The sequence below is a fragment of the Penicillium expansum genome (genome assembly GCF_000769745.1).
Source record: "Penicillium expansum strain MD-8 chromosome Unknown contig145, whole genome shotgun sequence".
In the NCBI taxonomy this organism is placed as follows: Eukaryota; Fungi; Ascomycota; class Eurotiomycetes; order Eurotiales; family Aspergillaceae; genus Penicillium; species Penicillium expansum.
This window is the reverse complement of record NW_015971172.1, coordinates 77,709-97,894: the sequence shown is the minus strand read 5'-3', so window position 1 is coordinate 97,894 and position 20,186 is coordinate 77,709. Positions and strand designations below refer to the sequence as shown.

The 20,186-nt window shown below is 49.5% G+C and overlaps 10 protein-coding genes across 10 annotated transcripts; 6 read left to right on the top strand and 4 right to left on the bottom strand.

The window, feature by feature from the left end:
- Positions 1–198: 198 nt before the first annotated feature.
- PEX2_043560 (MARVEL domain-containing protein) lies at positions 199–1,312 on the top strand (the record flags this gene model as incomplete). The annotated part of the gene is made up of 3 exons (XM_016741631.1): positions 199–357; positions 433–764; positions 829–1,312. The coding sequence occupies 3 exons, from the start codon at positions 199–201 to the stop codon at positions 1,310–1,312; spliced, it is 975 nt and encodes a 324-aa protein (XP_016603333.1).
- Positions 1,313–2,112: 800 nt separating this feature from the next.
- On the top strand, positions 2,113–2,757 carry PEX2_043550 (uncharacterized protein; the record flags this gene model as incomplete). Its single annotated transcript, XM_016741630.1, has 1 exon — positions 2,113–2,757. One exon carries the CDS (start codon positions 2,113–2,115, stop codon positions 2,755–2,757), a length of 645 nt encoding a protein of 214 aa, XP_016603332.1.
- Positions 2,758–3,367: 610 nt separating this feature from the next.
- Positions 3,368–5,536, bottom strand: PEX2_043540 (peroxisomal copper amine oxidase; the record flags this gene model as incomplete). Its single annotated transcript, XM_016741629.1, has 3 exons — positions 3,368–3,714; positions 3,773–5,023; positions 5,083–5,536. 3 exons carry the CDS (start codon positions 5,534–5,536, stop codon positions 3,368–3,370), a joined length of 2,052 nt encoding a protein of 683 aa, XP_016603331.1.
- An 844-nt stretch (positions 5,537–6,380) lies between these two features.
- PEX2_043530 (CCR4-NOT core DEDD family RNase subunit POP2) lies at positions 6,381–7,886 on the bottom strand (the record flags this gene model as incomplete). Its single annotated transcript, XM_016741628.1, has 2 exons — positions 6,381–7,349; positions 7,422–7,886. 2 exons carry the CDS (start codon positions 7,884–7,886, stop codon positions 6,381–6,383), a joined length of 1,434 nt encoding a protein of 477 aa, XP_016603330.1.
- Positions 7,887–8,133: 247 nt separating this feature from the next.
- Positions 8,134–8,459, top strand: PEX2_043520 (NADH dehydrogenase [ubiquinone] 1 beta subcomplex subunit 3; the record flags this gene model as incomplete). The annotated part of the gene is made up of 2 exons (XM_016741627.1): positions 8,134–8,231; positions 8,288–8,459. The coding sequence occupies 2 exons, from the start codon at positions 8,134–8,136 to the stop codon at positions 8,457–8,459; spliced, it is 270 nt and encodes an 89-aa protein (XP_016603329.1).
- Positions 8,460–8,905: 446 nt separating this feature from the next.
- On the bottom strand, positions 8,906–10,459 carry PEX2_043510 (WD40 repeat domain-containing protein; the record flags this gene model as incomplete). The annotated part of the gene is made up of 1 exon (XM_016741626.1): positions 8,906–10,459. One exon carries the CDS (start codon positions 10,457–10,459, stop codon positions 8,906–8,908), a length of 1,554 nt encoding a protein of 517 aa, XP_016603328.1.
- A 1,227-nt stretch (positions 10,460–11,686) lies between these two features.
- PEX2_043500 (uncharacterized protein) lies at positions 11,687–12,043 on the top strand (the record flags this gene model as incomplete). The annotated part of the gene is made up of 1 exon (XM_016741625.1): positions 11,687–12,043. One exon carries the CDS (start codon positions 11,687–11,689, stop codon positions 12,041–12,043), a length of 357 nt encoding a protein of 118 aa, XP_016603327.1.
- A 138-nt stretch (positions 12,044–12,181) lies between these two features.
- On the top strand, positions 12,182–13,433 carry PEX2_043490 (uncharacterized protein; the record flags this gene model as incomplete). Its single annotated transcript, XM_016741624.1, has 3 exons — positions 12,182–12,238; positions 12,290–12,431; positions 12,490–13,433. 3 exons carry the CDS (start codon positions 12,182–12,184, stop codon positions 13,431–13,433), a joined length of 1,143 nt encoding a protein of 380 aa, XP_016603326.1.
- A 314-nt stretch (positions 13,434–13,747) lies between these two features.
- PEX2_043480 (acyl--CoA ligase) lies at positions 13,748–15,770 on the bottom strand (the record flags this gene model as incomplete). The annotated part of the gene is made up of 6 exons (XM_016741623.1): positions 13,748–14,074; positions 14,130–14,452; positions 14,507–14,669; positions 14,727–15,008; positions 15,052–15,432; positions 15,495–15,770. 6 exons carry the CDS (start codon positions 15,768–15,770, stop codon positions 13,748–13,750), a joined length of 1,752 nt encoding a protein of 583 aa, XP_016603325.1.
- A 1,654-nt stretch (positions 15,771–17,424) lies between these two features.
- Positions 17,425–19,930, top strand: PEX2_043470 (uncharacterized protein; the record flags this gene model as incomplete). Its single annotated transcript, XM_016741622.1, has 9 exons — positions 17,425–17,521; positions 17,579–17,658; positions 17,717–17,865; positions 17,917–18,044; positions 18,096–18,977; positions 19,030–19,067; positions 19,132–19,317; positions 19,372–19,740; positions 19,796–19,930. The coding sequence occupies 9 exons, from the start codon at positions 17,425–17,427 to the stop codon at positions 19,928–19,930; spliced, it is 2,064 nt and encodes a 687-aa protein (XP_016603324.1).
- Between the last annotated feature and the right edge of the window lie 256 nt (positions 19,931–20,186).

Here is a 20,186-nt window from a genome sequence, read left to right as displayed (position 1 = left end):
CGATAACCTTTCTCCACGCAGCCTCAGCCTGGCCAAGACAGAGCCCCCCCCAGGTCTTATTCTTGTCTCATCTATCACTTTTTGTGTCCCGTATGACTTCACGATAGATTATCTCCTCACTCCGAGACCACCCCCTCCCTTCCCTCCGGGCCAATACCAAAAGCGCAACAACACCCTTGCAGCGCTCCTACACACAAGATGAAGTTTCAAATGCCGTCAGGCGGAAGCCTCGGACGAACGAAGAACATATTACATTTCATACAAGGATTCACTATCTTCCTCGCATGGGCCTTAACCATCGCTATCTGGACTAAAGGAGACGGCATCGACGGACGCACAGGCTGGTACTGGGGTCTGGTGAGTTTTCTATTTCAGCGATTCTGATATCGCAAAAAAAGAGTTCTTTCATTCTGACATATGATCGCATGGTAGTGCTGGCTGAGTATTCCCGGCCTGGTTTACCTGGTGGCAGTGCCAATGTGGCCACGAGCCCGACGCTTCGGTAACGTGTATGCCTTCGCCTGTGTCGACATCCTCTATTCGATTCTCTGGCTTAGTGCCTGGATCTGTCTTGCTTCTTACGTCGCCCAAGGAAAGTCCAAGGGCTCGAGCAGCGACAGCAAGACATCCAGCTCCGACTCCAAAACCACCACCAAGAGAGCCGATGACACGACCACCAAGACCGGATGCGATAACTGGGCATATGGAAGCTCTGCTAAATGCAAGCTGAGCGAGGCCACTACAATCATGGGTGTTTTCATTTTGTATGTGGATTCCTTCTAACTCCGCGACGCAACAATTCTTTGGATAAAACTAACAAACAAAAAGCATCCTCTTCGCCGTCACCGCCTGGATGTCCTTCCGCAACGTTGTGCACTTCCGCCGCACCGGCACCCTCCCCGACGCTGTTTCCGACCCTACTTTCGCCGCGCAGAGCAAAGCTGCCTTCTCATCGAACCCAGCCCACGACTTTGAGGAGGACGATGATGACATGCGATCCGGCCGAGGCGGCGGCATGGGCGCCTCATCCCGCAGCGACCGGGATGAAGACTATGCTCTCTTGCACCAGAGCGAGGTGGATGACCTAGGCAGCACACACGGCCGGACCGCGATGCAAGGCGCCTACGATCCCACCGCTCCCGCGCCCGGAGGCGTCCTCCATGATTACAACACTGGCTACGGTGGTGCGCATGGACAGCACTATGCGGAGCCCTCTACTCAGTACAATCCATCGGAATACACCCCGTCTGAGTACACTGCTCCCACTGGGTTTAACGGCTCGTCGGTGAATTACGGTAGACGGCCGAGTTGAGTGAAGAGTGTTGGTAGTGTACATGGAGGCATAGCTCAGTGAAATACCCGGAGGATTGATGAGTCGTCTTGCTTTTTTTGCGCCTTGGATATTGAACATGAAGCGGTGTTGGGCGCATCGCTGTTTACTCTGGGCTGATGCCCTTGTTTTTACCCATGTTTCTCAAGGGTCTTTTGGCCCTGTGATTACGATTATATGTCCTGCTTTTGTTGAATTGGATCTAGCAAAATATAGATGTATTGCATTGTAAATTTATATGTCTTGGTGATTGTTTGTAGATTGAAATACAATATATTGATAGACAATATATATAGATGATATCTTGAACGGTGAGGCCTTGACAATCTGTTCGCAAACAAAATAATTTCTGGGGACCTCGGGAGTATGAAGCCATGACATACTCATTTTTTTTATGATCATGTCACTTTAGTTACCTTCTCACCTTGTCGTATGTTGTAGACCTCGGAGGAAAGAAATATAGATAACACAAGGTACCAGTATTCTGCCACCGCTTTCCATATCAGCGGGTTTATGGACAGCTTGCCCTCTTGCCATCATCATCTCTTGACAAGTACAACTCCGAATATTGACCTCAAATTGAACTGTGCTTTGTGCAACAGCTAGACAGTACATCCTGAACTGTACCATGTATGAATTAACCCATTCCCCCACCACATCTTGCCATTCCACCACCCAATTACCCGCCCAGTCACACCGCAGCGCATATACTAACAACCCTAAGAAGCAACACCGACCTCACAATCTCAAACCCGAGACCTCCGGTCTCCCAAACCCGAAAAATGGCCAGCGAAATCGACCTCTACAATCAATACCCATTGTACATGGACCCAGCCACCAAAGCCCTCTCACTCCCACAATCATCCGCCCAAACACCCTCCCAAGCAGCCGCAATCAATGCCGAACTGGAAGAACTGAACCAACTACACCGCGCTTTAATCAGCCTCGACCCACCCAACATCCCCCCGGCGCCCCTCCCCGTAAACCCCAAGCGCAGTGCCCAGATTAGCAAACTCCGCGACACCGCCAACGCCGCTCACCGCAAAGCAAACTACGACGAGGCGATCAAGCTGTACTCCTACGCCATCGACATGGGCCTCAGCCGGCCGGGCTGGGAGCCTATGGGCGTTGCGCGCGAGGAGTTGTCGGGTCTCTATGCAAACCGCGCGCAGGCGCAGATGGCATTGCAGGCTTGGCCCGAGGCGCTGATTGACGCTAAGGCTAGTGTGGACTCGAAGCCTGTTGGGAATGTTAAGGCTTGGTGGCGCATTGCTAAGTGTCTTGCGGAGATGACTCGATATGAGGAGGCGCGCAAGTTCTTGCACAAGTCGCTTGATATTGAAGGGAAGGATTCGGAGGGTGGGAAGGAGTTGTTTGCGTTGCTTGGGGAGGTTGATAGGGCTTTGTTGCGGGGATTGTCGGCTTAGAGTTGCTTTCTGCTTTTTGTTTTGTTCCTGCACAGCTGGCCCTTCTTTGTTTATGCGTGTTGGCTAGACATTGTGTCGAGGCTTTTATGATTTTGGTTTCTGACTACATGATTCCCTCCCTGTTGGGATGTTTCGAGGCGTTTATGCATTGAGGTTTCTCGAATTTATCTAAGCGGACACACGTCTGGTATTTACTAAAAGTTCTTGGGGAAGCTGCTTCCCTCGCTCTTGCCTAGTTGCACTTCATCTTCTTAGACTTTCATATAGACTTCATTTCAAAAGACCTCTCAAAAGGCCCCTGGTGTGCACAGTTCCTCATCGCGAGCTCGGTCTCCCGTCTCTTTAATACCCCGACAATGGTGTGCAACAGGTAGCCAATCCTCATCAATATCGGACGTGACAATATGGCCCTTGTAGGAAACCAATCTACGCCTATAGCTCCTGGAGATAGTCCAATTGCCCACAACTACTTTGTACATTAAGTTCCCCAAACTATCAGGTATATCAAGAATAAATAGTCCATTTCATAGGCCCCAAAAAAATATAATCTATATACAAGAAGTGCACGCTTAGAAATCAGTAACCAAGAACAATATCTAATCTCGTCAGATCAAACCAACACACTGGACCCATCACTCTTCTTGCAGGCACAAGAGCTCGCGTTAGCGGCCACCTGCGTTGGCGTACGCGCAAAGCTAGGAGGCACATCAAGGACTGGGTTACGGTCAAAGAAGTTGCGAGGGCGCAGAAGAAGTGTCATTGGCTCCGCAGGCATGATCGGGTAATCCTCCGGTGCAGGGAAGTGTGTCAGGCCGAAAGTGTGCCAAAGCACGACGTCGGTGTTATCGATAGAGCAATTGGGACCAGCAGCTTCGATCCACGCGGGGAGACCCTCTGAGGGCTCACCGGAGGTCTGTGGGACGTGGCGGCCGGCTGGGTGGACTTGGTCGTCGTCATCTGGAGAATTGGGTTAGAAAAGGAACATGATATAAAAAGGGAAAATGACAAAACTTACATTTGGTGACGTGGACGGCATGGCGTGCGAATCCAGCTCGCTTCCAGACCAGTCCACCCGCCTTGGGGAGCAGGGGAGGAACGTCACGGCTGACTAGCTTGTAGCTGACGGGCTTCTTGCTGTATGGGTTGAGCTTGTTGGTATTGGCCATGTCCCAGGTACGGCTGGTAGACCCGTCATAGTCGGACATAGCCTCGAGAGGTGTGGAGAACTTTGTCTTTTTGGCGTAGAAGGCGTTTCCGTACTTGTTCTCGGCGCTGCCGACTTCGCCGGGTCCTTGCACTGCATCTACCTGGAAGACGGTATTGCTTGGTCCGTCGATGTTCGGGTCTACACGCAGACAGAACAGGTGCTGGTGGTTGTGGGCGTTGACGCCCGGGTACACCTCAGTTCCCCAGCCCTTGGTATCCTCACCTGGGTTCATGGCGTAGGTGTTGAGGATTCCGGTCAGCTTGATCTCGAGCTGGACTGTGCCGTCCTGGTGGAAGATCCAGTACACGCAGTACTCGTAGTTTGCTGCGGTGAAGATCTGGGAGATGATGAGCTTTCGGCCGCGGGTTACAACCATGGACTCGTCGCGGAAATCGGTGTGCTTGAATAGGATGCCGGCGTCTTCTTCGTGGATGCAGATGGCGTTCTTGATGATTGTGCTGGCACCGGCACGGTTGACGAATGCCGCGTCCATGTAGTGGATTGCGCCCTTGCAGTCACATCCTAGGGTCAGGCTGTTGGTCATGTATCCACCGCCGTACTCGCCCAGGTCGAATGCGTGCTTGCGTTGGTGCGGATGTTCTGGGTTGCCGTATGGCACGACCATCTCGGCCAGTGAAAGACGCCAGAAGATAGGACGCACATTGCCCTTGTCGTTGAATGTGATGTTGTTCAGGACAATACCTTCACGGTAGTTGAAGCCGACGTGGATGTTCCAGTTCTGCCATTCGATTGTGCGGCCCTTGACCTCGAAAGACACACCCTCTGGCTGGGTGATGTGAATTGGCTTAATATCATTACGGTATCCACCTTCCTTCTCGATGGCGGCCGGGTGGTAGTTGTTTGGGAGAGCCTTGCTGACAGGTCTCCGTACAGGCGGCACATCAATGTGGATGATCTCCTTGGTCTCGGCGTTATAGATGGGACAGAAGTCCAGGGGATAGGTGTACTGGGAGTCGTCGGGGTGAGGGCGGTAGTACATGAGGGCTTGTTGAAGACGAACACCAGTTCCAAAACGCTCATCGTATCCAATTGTCCATGCTAAAATATCATTCGATCAGTATCAATCTCCGATGAGCGAGGGAAGTCCGTCCACTTACGGTCACAGTAGACTTTGTGCATATCCTCCTTTGGAATTCCGATAATACCACATTGCTCAATAACCTTAGCATCCTTTCGTACAACATGCTCAACCTCCTGCAAATCCTCCATGGTGATCAGAGGCTGAACATTCGGTGTGTGCTGCCACTTGATGATCTTCTTCTGGTCCAGGTCAACCACACCATCGTAGATCTTGCCACCAGGAGCAATGGCAACAATATCAGCGGCTCGGGCAGGACGAGGAGCATTCTCCGGATCAGCAACCCAGGCCATCATCTGGGCCTTGCGGGGCTCGTAGAGTGTGACTGCATTAAAGTTGAGCGAGCCATGTTCTTTGCGGACAATGCTAACAACCGCATCAATCTCCACTGTAGAAAGAGGATCGAGCGGATGAGGCGGCGGCGCCGTAGCGCTGACCTGGTGAGTCAATTGCTGTAGTCGGTCGAGAACCATGCTGTGCGAGAGGTATTTGGAAGGTGACGATTTCAATGTGATGAAGCTAAAGCGCCAATTCGAGTTAAGCGGTCGCTAGAGAGTCGAAGACAATAAACCGACTTAATTATCCTTTAGATCTGGGCTCGCAGGCTATTTAACAAGCAAGTGGTATCTCGATATGTCCCTAGCTCTACAGGTATACCTCCATCCGATTAGATAAAGCCTATTTGCGGAGGCCGGATCCAATAGCCTAACTAGGGTTAGCGTGTTATCTTCAATCCCAAAAAGGCAAAGGGATGCTTGTCTGCATATTGATATTGATATCATCTCTGCGTTACTCATGTGGTTTGTCACAACGCGGGGTAGAATCGGAAAGGTCGCATGAGAACGCTCAATTAGGAACGCGCGCTTGGCCTCAAAGCGATCTGGACACGCGGGCCCCGTCATCCGAGAAGATGTCTAGATATGCCGAGAAGATCTTATGACATGATACGAAGTACACTAGGACAAGCCAAAAGGAAATTTACAAACAAGCCAAATTGAGCGAACAGAAGCCAGAATTCCTATACACAGAAAACAGACATGTCCGATCTAGCTACAACAAGAAAGGAAGAAAAACGCGACCTAGATCACAAGAACGAAAGGCACAAGTCCATAATAGAGCCTATCAACGCCTCGTAAATGGATTCAAACCCAGTCATATCAAACGCCAGGCACCTTCCTGCCCAACACCATCGTCTAGACGCAAGAACCCGGCATAGGCGCGAAGACTGCCGAATATCGAAGGAAAAGAACACGATGTTCTCGTGTCTATGTACATACATCACATCATATTAATCCCAGGTGCTTCAGGGACTGTACCTCATACCCGGCCCATTTGATAGGCTCCGGGAGTCGGGGCATTGTAGCCAGCTCCGTGGTGCTGAGGTGTGTGGGCGCCAGTTCCATGAGACCCAGTATTGGGAGTGCTGGGGGTGCCACCCGAGTAAATGGTGGCACCATTGAGGTTCGGCGTTTGCTGGGCCATGTTGTAGGCCACTGCGGGCATTTGCCCGTTGAGACCCCAGATTTGGCCAGAATATTTGCTGTCGTCAATTGCCCCTCCGAAAATGAGCTGGCGCGTCTTCCAGTAGATCTCGCCGGTCACTAGGGAGTCCGAGCCAGCCTGGTGGGCGATTCCAACGCGTTTGACGCCGAGTTCATCGGCAATGTCTTGCAAACCAGACTTTTGGCCTAGGTTGGTCAGAATCTGTGCTGCAGCCTGTGTGAGAGGAGAACCGTTGACGGCTTGATTGCGACCGGCGTGCTTCATGAGGTACTTGATATCGTAAAGTGAGGGGAAGAAGATGGTAAGAAGCTTGTGGAACTCCTCTTCGTTTTCTGGAAGCTGGGAGCAGAGCATGATCTTCATCAAGTAGCCAAAGTCGTAACCGGAGTGGAAAGAGACCCAGTGGACGTCATCTAGTAGCACCAATCCAGAGCTGATCAAAAGAGCACCGAACTCGAAAGGATCAATGCCGTTCTTTTCGTGCATGGCAAAATCGATACCAGATTTGGCAAGCATTGCTGTTGACTCCTGGGCGTACATGTCTCCTTCGAGTGAAAATCGGAAGTTGAACTGCCATGTGCAGGGAGCGGGCACACCATACGCTTGCCCATTGGCATCATTGCCTGAGGCCGGGGGAACCTCTCCTTCGTCATTGAATAAAGTGATGCCTAGTTGTATCATTTTCAGAAGATCGACATTGCACCGGAGGGTCTGATAATGGTAATCGGCTTTGTTCGAAAATGAACCGATCGGCCGAGCAACAATACCAGGGAATTCGGTGTCCTAGATCCTAGTCAGTAAATCTAACACAGGAGATTTCCATTTTGCACGGAGGCATCCGTAGTTGGTGCTTACCATGCTGATATAAGGGTACTTGTCGACCAACTGCCTCAGCACCGCCATCTCATGGGCCAGGTTGTGCTTCCAGACATCGCGAATCCTTGACTTCACTGCACCACCCTTTGCTTCGAGTGCTAACCGACCGTCGTGACCCTGGTGTAGTTGCTGCTGTTGCATTTGCGCACCGCGCGCGAATCCCATTTGTGCCGCGTGACTAGCGAGACCGGTGCCGCCGCCATCACCTGCACCAGCTCCCGGGAAACCTCCTACCGCCATGCCATTTGCAATTCCGCCGGATAGTGTAAAAGGATTGATGTTGGTATTCGGATTGCCCGCGAAACCAGGATGACCAAGCGAAGGGGGAGGTAGCGTATTTCCAGACTGTGCGTGTGCGGGGTGTTGAGATTGAAGGTGAGCCTGTTGTATGTTGTATGGAGCGTTCAAGCCAGATGGCCCATATCTGCCAACGGGAGGTGGCATTTTGTTGTCTCGAGGATGCGCATGGATGAAGTGACAGTTTCGTCCCTCGAAGGCGGGAGAGCTACTTGGTCTACCGTATTCGGTTAGCGTGGGTAATTGCCAAGCACACCTCTTTTCCTCATCTTCGGCTCCTCACTGTGTCACTTTGCGGTTGATTGCGGACTAAGGGACCAAGTTACAGCCCTTTACATCTTGTTTCTCTTTATTTCCGTTTTTCAGTAATATTCACTACCGGATAACTCCCACAATGCCCGCCCGCAACCCCACCGGTTTCGACCTCGCCCAGTACAAGGCCGCGGCCTCCCCATCTTCCGTATGGGCCAAGCGGGATCCATGGGCTCGCAAGTATGTCAAATTATGCCAATGTGATGCCAATTGTGGTAGACACTAATATACTATAGTGAGACCTGGCGCTACACCGGCCCCTTCAGCAGAGCCAAGCGCTTCAGAGGTCTCTTCCCCGGCTTCGGTATCGCGTCTGTCGCTTTCGCTGCCTACTGCACATACGAGCACTTCTTCTTGAAGGACGACCACCACCACAGCGATGCTCACCACGGTGATGGTCACCACTAAAAGGTTGTCTCTGGAGACCAATTGAGAATGCCGCCGACCGACAGATCATCGAGCGGAGGACGTATACCCTAGGCGACAAGAAAGAGTCGTCTCGCCTCCGCGAGAACCACAGCCGGGTTTTGGATCATAGCGCCTAAAGCTTTACCGAGTCCGGGAGCTTTTGTCGTGTCAGGGCGGAGATGCAGCTTCTCGTGGCTCATAAGGAGCGTAGCTTCCAGATGGCGCTTTGGGTTTGATTTGTCGAATGTACATAGCTTTTGTTCCACTACTACAACCAGATTTTTCTTTATTGTTCGATCATCAACTCTACCGGGGCTTTGCCATTGTATATCATGGGCTGGTTATCAAGGTTGGTTTGGCTTTGAGCTTCTATAAACACGTAATATCATTATCGACATGAACCCCCACTATGCACATTTGGGACCTCCAACTTTTGTTTGTGCAGATTACTCTTCGAACACCAGCGAGATACCATCATCACCGGCAGTGACAATACGCTTTCCATCCAAGCCCTGTACGAAGCCCATGATGCCACCAGCTTGCTCGCCCTCATCATTTTCCGTGGCACCCATGTGTCCCTTCCACTCCTGCATCAATCCCTGAGAAGCCGCGGCGGTACCACCGCGTGCATCCCATCGTCGGACCACACCATCCAGGCCAACAGATGTGAGCATCCAAGAGCGGTTCTGGTGGGCTGCGGAAGCATTGGCAAGGGGCCCTGAGACAGTTGCACCGAGTTGCTTGCTGCTAGACAGGAACTCAACCTTGACAACAGCACTTCCTTCGTGGGCATCTCTAATGTGGCGACGGACCGCGAATCGATGAGCCGCATCGTACATCACAATCGAACCATCCACAGACCCGGCAGCAAGGAGGGTGAACGGAGCCTGAGAGAACGAGAGTGACTCAATGTTGTCCGTTTGAGTTTGCAATGCGGCCATGATAGTGCCTGCAGCGGTGGAACCGGCTGATTGGGAGGGTGCGTTTTTGCCCTTACCCTTGGTTGGGGGGGCACTTGCTGCGACTCGGGGAAGACCGACAATTCTGATATTGCCCTCAGCACCACCCACTGCAGCAATTCCGCCGCTGGGGGAAATGGCAATGGTGTAAAGACCACCCTCCACGGCGAAGCGCTGATCCTCCGCATTCAATCCGAGAATAGCATTGGTACCTGGGGAGTACTCGATGCCAGCGGCGGCGGCAGCTCCGAAGACGTCGTAAACAAAGAAACTGGAGTCCTCAGAAACAGTTGCCAGAAGATTTCCATCGGGCGTCCATGCGCCTGCAGTGCATGATTCGGTGTGAGAGAAGAAGGTCTGGATGATGGAGATAGGCTGGCCGGGATCGGTGTGGTCGATACGGAAGACCCACGCGCTACCGTCATTAGAACCGATGGCAATAACATTTTGTGTTCCTTCGTTTCCTTGCTGGTAGGGGCACACGGCCATCCAATTGATCTCTTCCACTTCCTGGACCTCGCCAAAGAACTCCCATGCGAGTCCGGTCTTCTGAGGGGTGGTATCCCGATAAGCTCGCAGCTTGCCATCCAGACCCGCGGTAATGGCATACTCTCCTGCCGGCTCGGTGAAAACCACGGCATTCACAGTGTCAGTGTGCCCTTCAAGCTTAGCCAGAGGCAAGAGAGACTCGCGTTCCCTTGGCTGAGGGTTTGATTCATAGCTCGATGGGAGCACAGGACGCGGCGCGGGAGTGGAGTCAAAGATGTAGGCTGTGTCATCGCCAGAACCGGTCATGACAATGTTGTTGTGAACCGGGTGCTGCGCAACACAGAATACAGAGTCCGAGTGCGAGTCGAAGTGTGCTGCTGAGTCGTTTTGGAAGGTGATCTCATCTTCGATAGTCATATTCTCGTCGGCATATTCTTCATCTTCTCCCTCCGACATATGGTGATCCTCATCACGATCAAAGATCTCTTCGGCATCGTCGGCCTGCATATAGTCCTCCTCTTCATTCTCGTGATGGGGGTCGTTTGAAGACATTTTTTATTTTTTTCAATCCGTGGGTAGATGGGAGATGAAAGGTATGGTATTAAAAAGAGTGATTGATGGACAGTCACTCTTGATATAACCTGTTCCTAAACAATATCGAAGCAAGAAGCAGGTTGTTAAGGCAACTTGAAATGCCCTCGATCTTTTTTCTTACCTCCCCGCTTAGAAATCCACCACCCCGCGGCAGATTATGCTCCAAGTCTTACCGCTTTAGTGACCGCTTTTGTGTCAGTGCGAAACGCGAAATAGCATCATTGTAGGTGTTTGCTGATTTGCTAGATTTTCTGTGGATATATGGCCACAGTTCTGATTGTAGACTGTTTAATTGCAGGTTGCATTGATTCTTTGCATTTACCTAGGTGTTTCAAAGTGGGAAGAAGCCATGAACCCCTTACAGGAGTCTTACCCATGCGAGCAATGCGACAAGGTATTCGGGCGTAAACACCATTTGAAACGCCATATCCTAACTCATACTCGCCCGCAACTCCACCTTACATGTGAGCAGTGTGGTACACCACTGACGCAGCAATGCTATGACCGGGGACACTCCGGGTCGAAAGAGTTTAAATGCCGCTTTTGTCCAAAGTCGTATACTCGAAGGTATGCTATAGTCTTTGCGTTGCAGACGCTTCTAATTCATACATTGTTCCAATTCTGATACCCCACCAAAGGCATAGACTCGCGGCTCATATGAGGAAACACCATGAAGGAAAAAATATAAAAATAGAGCCGTCAGACCAGACGAGTGCTTTATCTCCGCAGAATACTCAAGATCCGAGCTCCATCTCATCAAACATACGTACATCACCTTCCTCGTCGAATGAAGATGGAGCAAATCAAACCAATCCAAGCCTAACCTTACCTACTACAAACATTACTACCCAAGATCAGAATGGTGTCTCGCATGACATTATGGAAATATCAGACAACTCTGAAAATGATGAGCAAGCAAGACCACCTGCTAATACTACAGGTGCCCGGGCTCCTCATCCGCATGTCCCATCTTCGAGTGCTCGTGCTCGTGCCCCTGCTGTCCCTTCTGCTCGTATTGCCCCTGTTGCTCCTAGTGCAGTCGCATCTTCTAAGCCAACCCACCAGTTGAAATCGTCGCTTCCCAAAATGCGGCGTTCAGATGAGCGCTTCTTGTTGCCTGAATTCCGTTACAACGTGATGACGAGTTCCTCAATATATGGGTCACTCAAATCGTATCTTGTGAGTATGGGAGAAACGGAAGATGAGACATTTCCATGGTGGAGGGTTATCCAAGACTTTGTGCACTTGTATTTTGAACACTTTGATCATGAATACCCCGTGATTCACCCATATGCTCTAGAATACAGGCATGAAAAAACCTCATGGATGGTCCTATTAGCAGTGGTCACTGTTGGGAGTCAATATAGCGCTTTCGGCAATGCCAGTCAGTTTTCAGCATCTTTCGGAGAGATACTGTGTCATGCAATAACCCAAAACGTAAGTTCATCTCCTGGTGAAAACCCGTACCTCATATTAATCAAATCAGCAACCTCAATCACCCGAATCAACAACTTTGTCCTATGCGCAAAGCGTATTTCTTAGTGATGTCTGCCTAATGTTTGGCGGGTCGCATAAAGCCCAGTTGAAGCTACAGTATGAGCGAAATGTACTTGCCACTTTGGCCCGTATCTTGAAGGTTGATCCATGCATGAAAACAAAAGAGTCACAAGGTCCAAGACAATGGAGAGCCTGGCTGGCAAGAGAATCTCGTATACGGCTAATTCACTGCATCTTTCGTGTGTGCCACCGCCGACAACCTATGAAATTATCACTAATTTTTTACTAGAACTCGAATGTCTTCAGCTCATTTTATTTGATCGTCAGCCAATATTCGGGCAGCATGAACTCCCCAAGGAGTTCCCATGTCGTCAATCACTGTGGTGTCGCAGGGATGCTGACGATTTCGTCCATCTGTACCAGTCCGATCAAAGTGAGCCGATTTTATCTGTTGTTGATCTGATCTGTCTGGGATTAACCGTAACTTTTAGATCTACCACCAACTCCATCCACCCAACTTGATGTTAAGAAATCCAGTGAAATTATGGCAGGAATGGATGCTTATCGCCGAAATCTCTCCATGTTGTCTCTTTACAGCGAGGAGAGATTGTTCCTTGACAAAATGTCATATTCTTCCATCTGGAAATCAAGCCTAAGTTCCCAAGTGACTGGCGTGCCAGTTCAGGAGCAAGCGACCCATCTTATATCAACCCCTTCAGCCCTGCGCGCAATGATGTTTCAGTCGATGGACGAAGTATTCGTGGCCATTCCTACCTCAGCTAAACCCGACTATATTGCCGCTCGAGATGTCATTCATCATGTACTATGCCTTCTCCGGCTAGTATCGCTTCACGTGCTTGAGTCATTCTCAGGGTGGCAAGGTGAGGAGGCTGAAGTCGATACGTCAACAAGTCACATGAAATATTGGATGGAAAATAATGCATCTAGTGCCAGGAAATGTCTGTGGCATGCTGTATGTGTTTTCAGCACATTGAAAGCCAAGCAGAAATTTGCCTGCCATGATCCTCTCTGTTTCCTGATTGCTTTCTTCTATATATGGGCATTCGACACGCTCGTGGTCGCTTCTGAACTCGAAAAGCCGCAAGCTTCAACCAAGGAGGTTCGCTTGTTAGACACCAGGGAAATTCAGATTTGGATCGCTGAAGGCCCAAATACTCAGCTCAATTTGGTTGGGGTCGGCAATCTGACAGGCAAGGAAAGCTCCTTGCGTCTGCTTGCCGAGGTGAGCCAAATCTTCTCAAAACGCAAGTCCTGGTCTGGGCTTTGCCGTGGCCTTGGATCTGCAGTTGATCAAATCTTGAGAAAACAGCCAACTCCGCAGGGAGTTCCTGAAGTGGCCCCTGCTACCGCTACGGTCCTTGCTACGGCTCCTCCTACGGCCCCTCAGGGAGACAGCAATACCCAAGTGGCATGAAAGTTTTGTTACTTGCTCTTTGAAATACCATATTATCCATTCAGGGCTACTTTAATAATACCCGAAGCCTCGAGGTGATCGAACCTCAAAGGCTTCATGAATCAGTGGTATCGATCCGTCCATCCGTCTTCATCTTAAACTTACACATATCAAGACTAATATTGGTGGTAAATAATACAATAAACCAAGCTGTTATATTGAAAAATTGGACTATCTACCGGTCGATGTATATACTCTTCTGACAACAATTGTTCTTGGCGCTTCTTCCAAGATTTCCAAAGACCAAGTTCTAATCAAAGCTATCCCGAACATTTTTAGATCTTGCTACCTGCCTTTCTCCGTGCCTCCTTCTCTTGATCACGGATCAATCGGCGAAGAATCTTGCCACTTGGGCTCTTGGGAATTGCATCCACAAATCTGATACCTCCCTTCAACCACTTATGACGAGCCTTGTGCTCTTCAACATACTTCAAGAGAGCTTGGGAGACTGATTCGTCCGACCCTGCCGTGGAGGACTTGACAACAATGGCCTTGGGGACTTCTCCTGCACGATCATCGGGAATCGCGATAACGGCACAGTCCGAGACATCGGGGTGGGCGAGGATATGGGCTTCGAGTTCGGCAGGTGCGACTTGCAGACCCTAGGAATGACGTGTTAAACTGGTAATCTTTCCATCAACCGGTGGCATCACGAACCTTGACCTTGATCAACTCCTTAATACGGTCCACAATAAACACGTGCTCGAAGCCATTCGGGCTTACACGAATAACAGCCTCATCTCCGGTACGCATCCATCCGTCCACGAACGTCTCTTCGGTGGCTTTGTCGTTGTTCAGGTAGCCCAGGACGACACTCGGGCTTCGGACCACCAATTCGCCTGGTGTGTCGTACGCTGTGATTTCCTCGTTTTCGGGCGTCACAATGCGTGCCTCGACTCCAGGGAGCAAGGCACCGGATGAACCTAGCCAGATATCGTTGGGGTGGGTCGAGCTTATGACCGTGGATGTCTCAGTCAGACCTATGCGCGAAAATGTCAGTCGTGTGTCTATGAGAAGCGCGAACAGCCACATACCGTATCCCTGGCGGATCAAAACATCTGGGTAGAATTTGAGGAAATCGGTTGCTGTCTCCATGCCCAGGGGTGCCGCTCCCGTGAACAAAAGTCGCACGGAGCTCAGGTCATACTTGGAGCACACGTCTTGAGTTCCCAGCATGTGAATAATGATTGGAGGTACCTAAGTGGTTTCTGTCAGCATTCGACAGCATTTTCTCATCATGAAAGACATGCTCACCAGGAAGAGAGTGGTGATCTTATAGTGTTGAATGGCGTTCAGGTATGATTTCAACTCGAACTTGGGGAGAACGATTGTTTGGTCGCCTCGGTATGCGCCAGCATGGCCAATGACCACAAGGGCATAGATATGACTCTGCGGAAGGAGACCAAGAGCAACCTCAGTATTCGCAGGCTTTGTGCCCGCGCCATCCCGATAGTCCTGCTCAAATGCCTTGATCTGAAGAGTGTTGGCGATCACGTTGCGGTGTGAGATCTTCACTCCTTTCTGTTTTGCAGCGCACTATTAGCCAAAGTGTTATTCACCTTTTTGGGACACTGCTCACCGGCAATCCAGATGTTCCACTCGAGTAGCACAAAAATGCTGTTCGTCGGGCTCCCTCACCAGCGCTCCATCGCAATTCATCGACTGGCGGAAGAGACTTTCCAGCCTCGATGAGCTTGGAAACGGACTTGTATTCTGTTGGAAGCTTCGCGCCGCCAAGAATCTGCTCGGGTACATCGAGTAGGTAGATTCTGCTCCTCGGGAGACCGGCTTTGGCGGCAGCTTCTAGTGAGATGGAGAGAAGAGGAACGCAAGTAACCAGGGCCTTGGCCTTGGAATCAAGCAGCTGATGTGTCAGCTCGGCGGCGGAGTATGATGCATTGGCGGGACTGAGAACACCACCCAGTCTGTGCACGGCCCAGAATAGGGGCAAGGAATCAATCTAAAGACAAGACGAAAGAATAAGTTCCTTTCTATTCTTCTTGATACAGGATCTCCACCTACAGTGTTCACGGCAAACACAGCCATTGTCTTATCCCATTCCGACCCTTCATTCGGTGCCCAACCAAGTTCTTTTGAAAGACTACGAGCCAGCGAGTCAACGTGATTGATCACCTCTTGTGACGAGTATGACTTCCCGGTGAGGCCGCAGGTGTATGGGTCTCGGGAACTGGCGTGTGGCACTCGTCCATATTTCTCATTGAGCATGAACTCGCTGATTGGGATACTGTCAGGAATTGGGGCCAGTTGACCTGACTCCTTTGAAGGCAAAAACACCATCTTTCCAAAATTCTCGGAGCCGAAGCGATCCGTCGGTATAATTTAGGGGTAAATCTCCAAAATATAGGGGAGTAAAGTGGTTTCGGCTATATTTAAAATGCTATTAGCTGCAGCCAGGTGAGTGCAATGAAGATTTACTCACAGTTTAAAGATATGACAGTAATAGGAATAATGGTTTAGAGAACAAAGGCAATAAACAGCTGAGGGGAGATTTATGAAAAAGTGACGGGTGCGGGGAAATCGGCAAACGTGGCGAGAATCCCCAAAGATTATACCGCTAGTACCTAGGTAGGTATGGGGGAGCTTGCTTTTAACCGAAATTGGGTAGCTGGCCTAAATTTGTGCTGTTGGACTCGGTGAGTATTATGCTAAACAGCTCATAGTTGGGGAGTTTATGCTGCCAAGACCGGACATGCCTCGGTCTATACATATCCGAGGGTATCATCTACGACATGCTCTACGAATCTAATCCCAACCTCAATTGCCTTGCTGGGAATTTCTTCAGGTTTGAGGTTTGTGATGAATGGTATCCTGGACTCATACCGAGAAATTAAAAATATGTCTCCTAAACTACAATGAAAAGCCGAATGCCCAATTTAAAGTGACCTTGGCGTGTAGATCATCAAATCCCCATTCGTCCCCCGCGGCCGGCTTACCCCGTTGGGACTTTGCCGAGATATCTTGTACTACATACACCAACACATATTTTTATTTGAAACTATTTATGTGCAGAATGGAATGACGGCTTGACAAGATCATCCTTACTTATACGTATATCCAAAATTACCGGGCTACTACTATGTATGATCCCTTCATGGGCGAAGTGACAGCATTGAAGATTGTTCATTCGAATTGAAACATGACGGAGTCCGATAACCCATCTTCCGGTACAATAACGAACATAACGAGGTTTCTTTTACGTTCTACTGCTGTGGAATGTGTAGTCGAAGTAAAGTTGTGGTGTGCATATCACTGTTAACCACCTGCATGACCACCTGCATGTCATATATGATCGATCATTTAGTCCACCATTCTCTACATTTCGATCCTCTGGTTCATATAAAAGCTACTGAGAACCGGGGATTGTCTTCTACCCAGGATAAGCCCAATTAGCTGTTATCAGCAAAGCCTCTGGGCCTCGTTGGTTGCGTGCTCTCGTTGTACTATCAACCTCGGGGATTTCTCGGTATTCATATCACGCCAAATTAACATAGGGATATGGCTTGTAGTTTGAAGCTTATAATGGGCAATCAACTCCCTCGAGATTAGCTCATCCTGTGATGTGAGGTCAAAGTTTACTGCCGGCTTCACCCCGACCTCGACGCCGCTCTGGCAAAATATATCTTGGGCCCTCACCCGGCTTCATCATTCTCCCATCTCCCCACTCATCCCAGCAGTTAGCTCTTTTCATCCCTTTCTATCATTGAATGATTTCTCAGACCTGAGTAGTGCCTAAAACGTTATATTGAACACAATTTAAACACCAATCCACCTTGTATGATGCCATTGGGCTTTCTATACTGTGAGTCTGATCATCAACCTCCACCACCAAACATGATTTTGTTGGCAATTTGCCCTCTTCTGGGATATATCTGGATATGATACTTACTCAATTCATCCCAAATTAGCTTGACTGCACAACAAATTGTGGAAGATGGCACCACGCCCTACTGTCAATCGTCGTCAGGCGGTTGAAAGACCAGTGCGAACAGGCCGTATTGCCAAAACAAAGAAACAACAAGCCATAAAAGGTAACAATGTCTTTGTCTTCCTTTGATTATGCAATGTAATATGCTGATATCAGACAGTCTCATCGGATCAGCTGGAAGCTGCTGTCAACGATCAAGCTCTTGAGCCGGTTTATGGAGCACCCCCGGCCTGGTCAGAGGTTTGCGATTACTATTTCTTTATAAAACACATGATCTATATACTGAAGCTTCTGCTAGGGCCGCCAACAGCTTTGCGATGCGATTCCATGGTTTCGTTGTACTCAAGGTGCGATGTATCACAATGAAGGTTTCTGCTATGGCTTCCTTATTGATGCCGACTGTGGTACCCGCACTTATATCGACGAGGAAATCATCATTACCAGAATGTAAGTATCATGTGTCTAGAATAACGACCTGCTTCTACTAACCTTTATCAGCGGCGGTTGCTGCACTAAAGACTCCGGGGGAAACTTGACCCTCGAAAAGAACCAAGACTCGGACAATGCACTCGTCCAAAGCATCATTGCCAGCCAAAACTCAAACCTTGCTGTTGGTCTTGTTATTGGTAATTTATCAAGGGTTATATGAAAAAGAAGCCTGCTAACAATCATTATAGGAAGCAAGAACAAGATACTTAACCGACAGCTTCCGCATCGGTACAACATTATGGGCTGGTTCCGCGTTACTAATGTCTGGTTTGAAAAGATTGGCCAGAAACATGGAGTCAAGGTCCGCTTTGAGAAATTGAACCTCGCAGAAAAGAGCTGGTGGGCGGCCAAAGACTCTGTCCCTTCGGTGCCACTCGATGAGCGCGACTTTGAAACAAAGCCCGAGACTCTCAAGTGTGAGAGGTGCTCCATCGAAAGTGTTCGCTTGTACGAGGAAGGTTGGATGTGCCTTAAACCTGGCTGCGTCGACTTCTGGAAAATCGGCAATGCTTCCCCTCCCGTTGAGCTTTCTTTCAACCCTGATTTCCTGAGCTTTCGCAGTCGTCCAGACCCAGCAATCCAACCCCACTACAGCCTAGTTCCTGATCTTCTGTCCACGTTGGATGAAAATGCAGCGGATGTTAGCACATCTCGTATCGCATGGAAGGGCATCGTGTGTCCTATGTGTTTCAAATGCATCCGACGAACTTTCTGGCAGGGTTGGAAATGCGATGATGACTCTATCGGTGAGCATTGTGCAAACAGCTGCCCGTTTCAAAAGTTCATGAATATGAACCCCGTTTCGCTTCGGGTCGTCCTCGATCATTTTGAGCTGGCCCCGATCAAGCGAGCAATTCTTTTTGACAGGAAGTTTAACATTCCAGAGATTGACGACAATGCCTTCTTCCCGTACCGGAAGCTGACTTACAAACTCGACGGAGTCGGCTCGATTACCCACTTTGTGTCCAACAAAGCAATCAATAGCCGCGCGAATGGACCGGATGACCTTTTTATCAATCTTCAACGGGGTGATCTTGGTCTCAAACGATTCCGGCTCCAGTCCAGTCTGGGTAAGTGAGCCAGATAAAAGCTCCAAAAATATGGTTTCTCACAATAGAACAGTTGCGGGTACACTGACCTCACATTTCGCGGTCAACTACGTAAGTGAAGAGACTTTGAATACCATAACATTTGAGTGTCCATTTCATCTGACCAATGAAATAGGGTATGCCTTACAAATATGTCGTCTCCGTCGATTCCAAGGGCTTTGACGAAGCACCCAACGACATGCTCCAGGCTTTGGGTCGCTTATCGTGGGCAACTGAAAAGGCAGTCGTCTCTTCTGGAGACGAATACCTGCCCCCAAATGAGTTACTGACGCTCGGCTATTTCGAGGAAATGAAGATCGGAGTAAGTTAAACTGGCGAGATTGACAACGAGCTAGACTAAATTGTGTTCTCTCAGTTCCACGATGACGGCGAGTCCTCGCTGGGCCCCACTATCGCCACACTGTCCCTTGGAGCAAAAGCAACCATGCTCGTCCGAATGAAGTACAAGTATTTCAATGGTACTAGCCGAAGGGCTGAGCCCAAGCATCTTGGGACTCTTCTGCAAGATGATCCTGTTCTGAAAGATTGCATGTTTGAGGGCGAACGCCGGACACTAAAGGGGGAGTTCGTTGCTGGTGAGATCTCGCAAGATGAGTATGATGACTCTCGTCGTTCTCTATCGATGGGCCGCAAGGGAAAAGAGGCCCCAGTTACTATCAAGATGGAACTTCATCATGGTGATCTGGTTGTCATGCACGGGGAAAATCTCCAGAAGTACTACGAGGTTTGTAGCGGTTCTCCTCTTTATCAACATTGAACATCAGATCTAACTGACATAGCATTCCGTGGTGCCTGAGAACAAGTTGCGCTTCGCTTTGACCGCGAGATACGTCAAGGCCGACCATGTTGATGCGAGAGAGATCCAGAAAGGCCAATTCTCACTCACACCCGACCAAATCTATGATGGAAAATGACATTACTTTTTTGCCGGCCAACACGATCTCGAAACATCTTTCCCACTCCTGCTTGCTGATTCATATGACTTGAGTACCACGGCCTTATCTATATCTACCATGGTACTTATTGCCGGCCTAACCTTTCTATTTTTGTTACGAATATTTCTATGATATACCCAGGTCATGTTTTTGCTACTTTTGCTACTTTGGCTATATACCCTACTGTTTATATTTTTTATTGTGTGCTTTCTATCAGTTATATCCACGCAGCGAG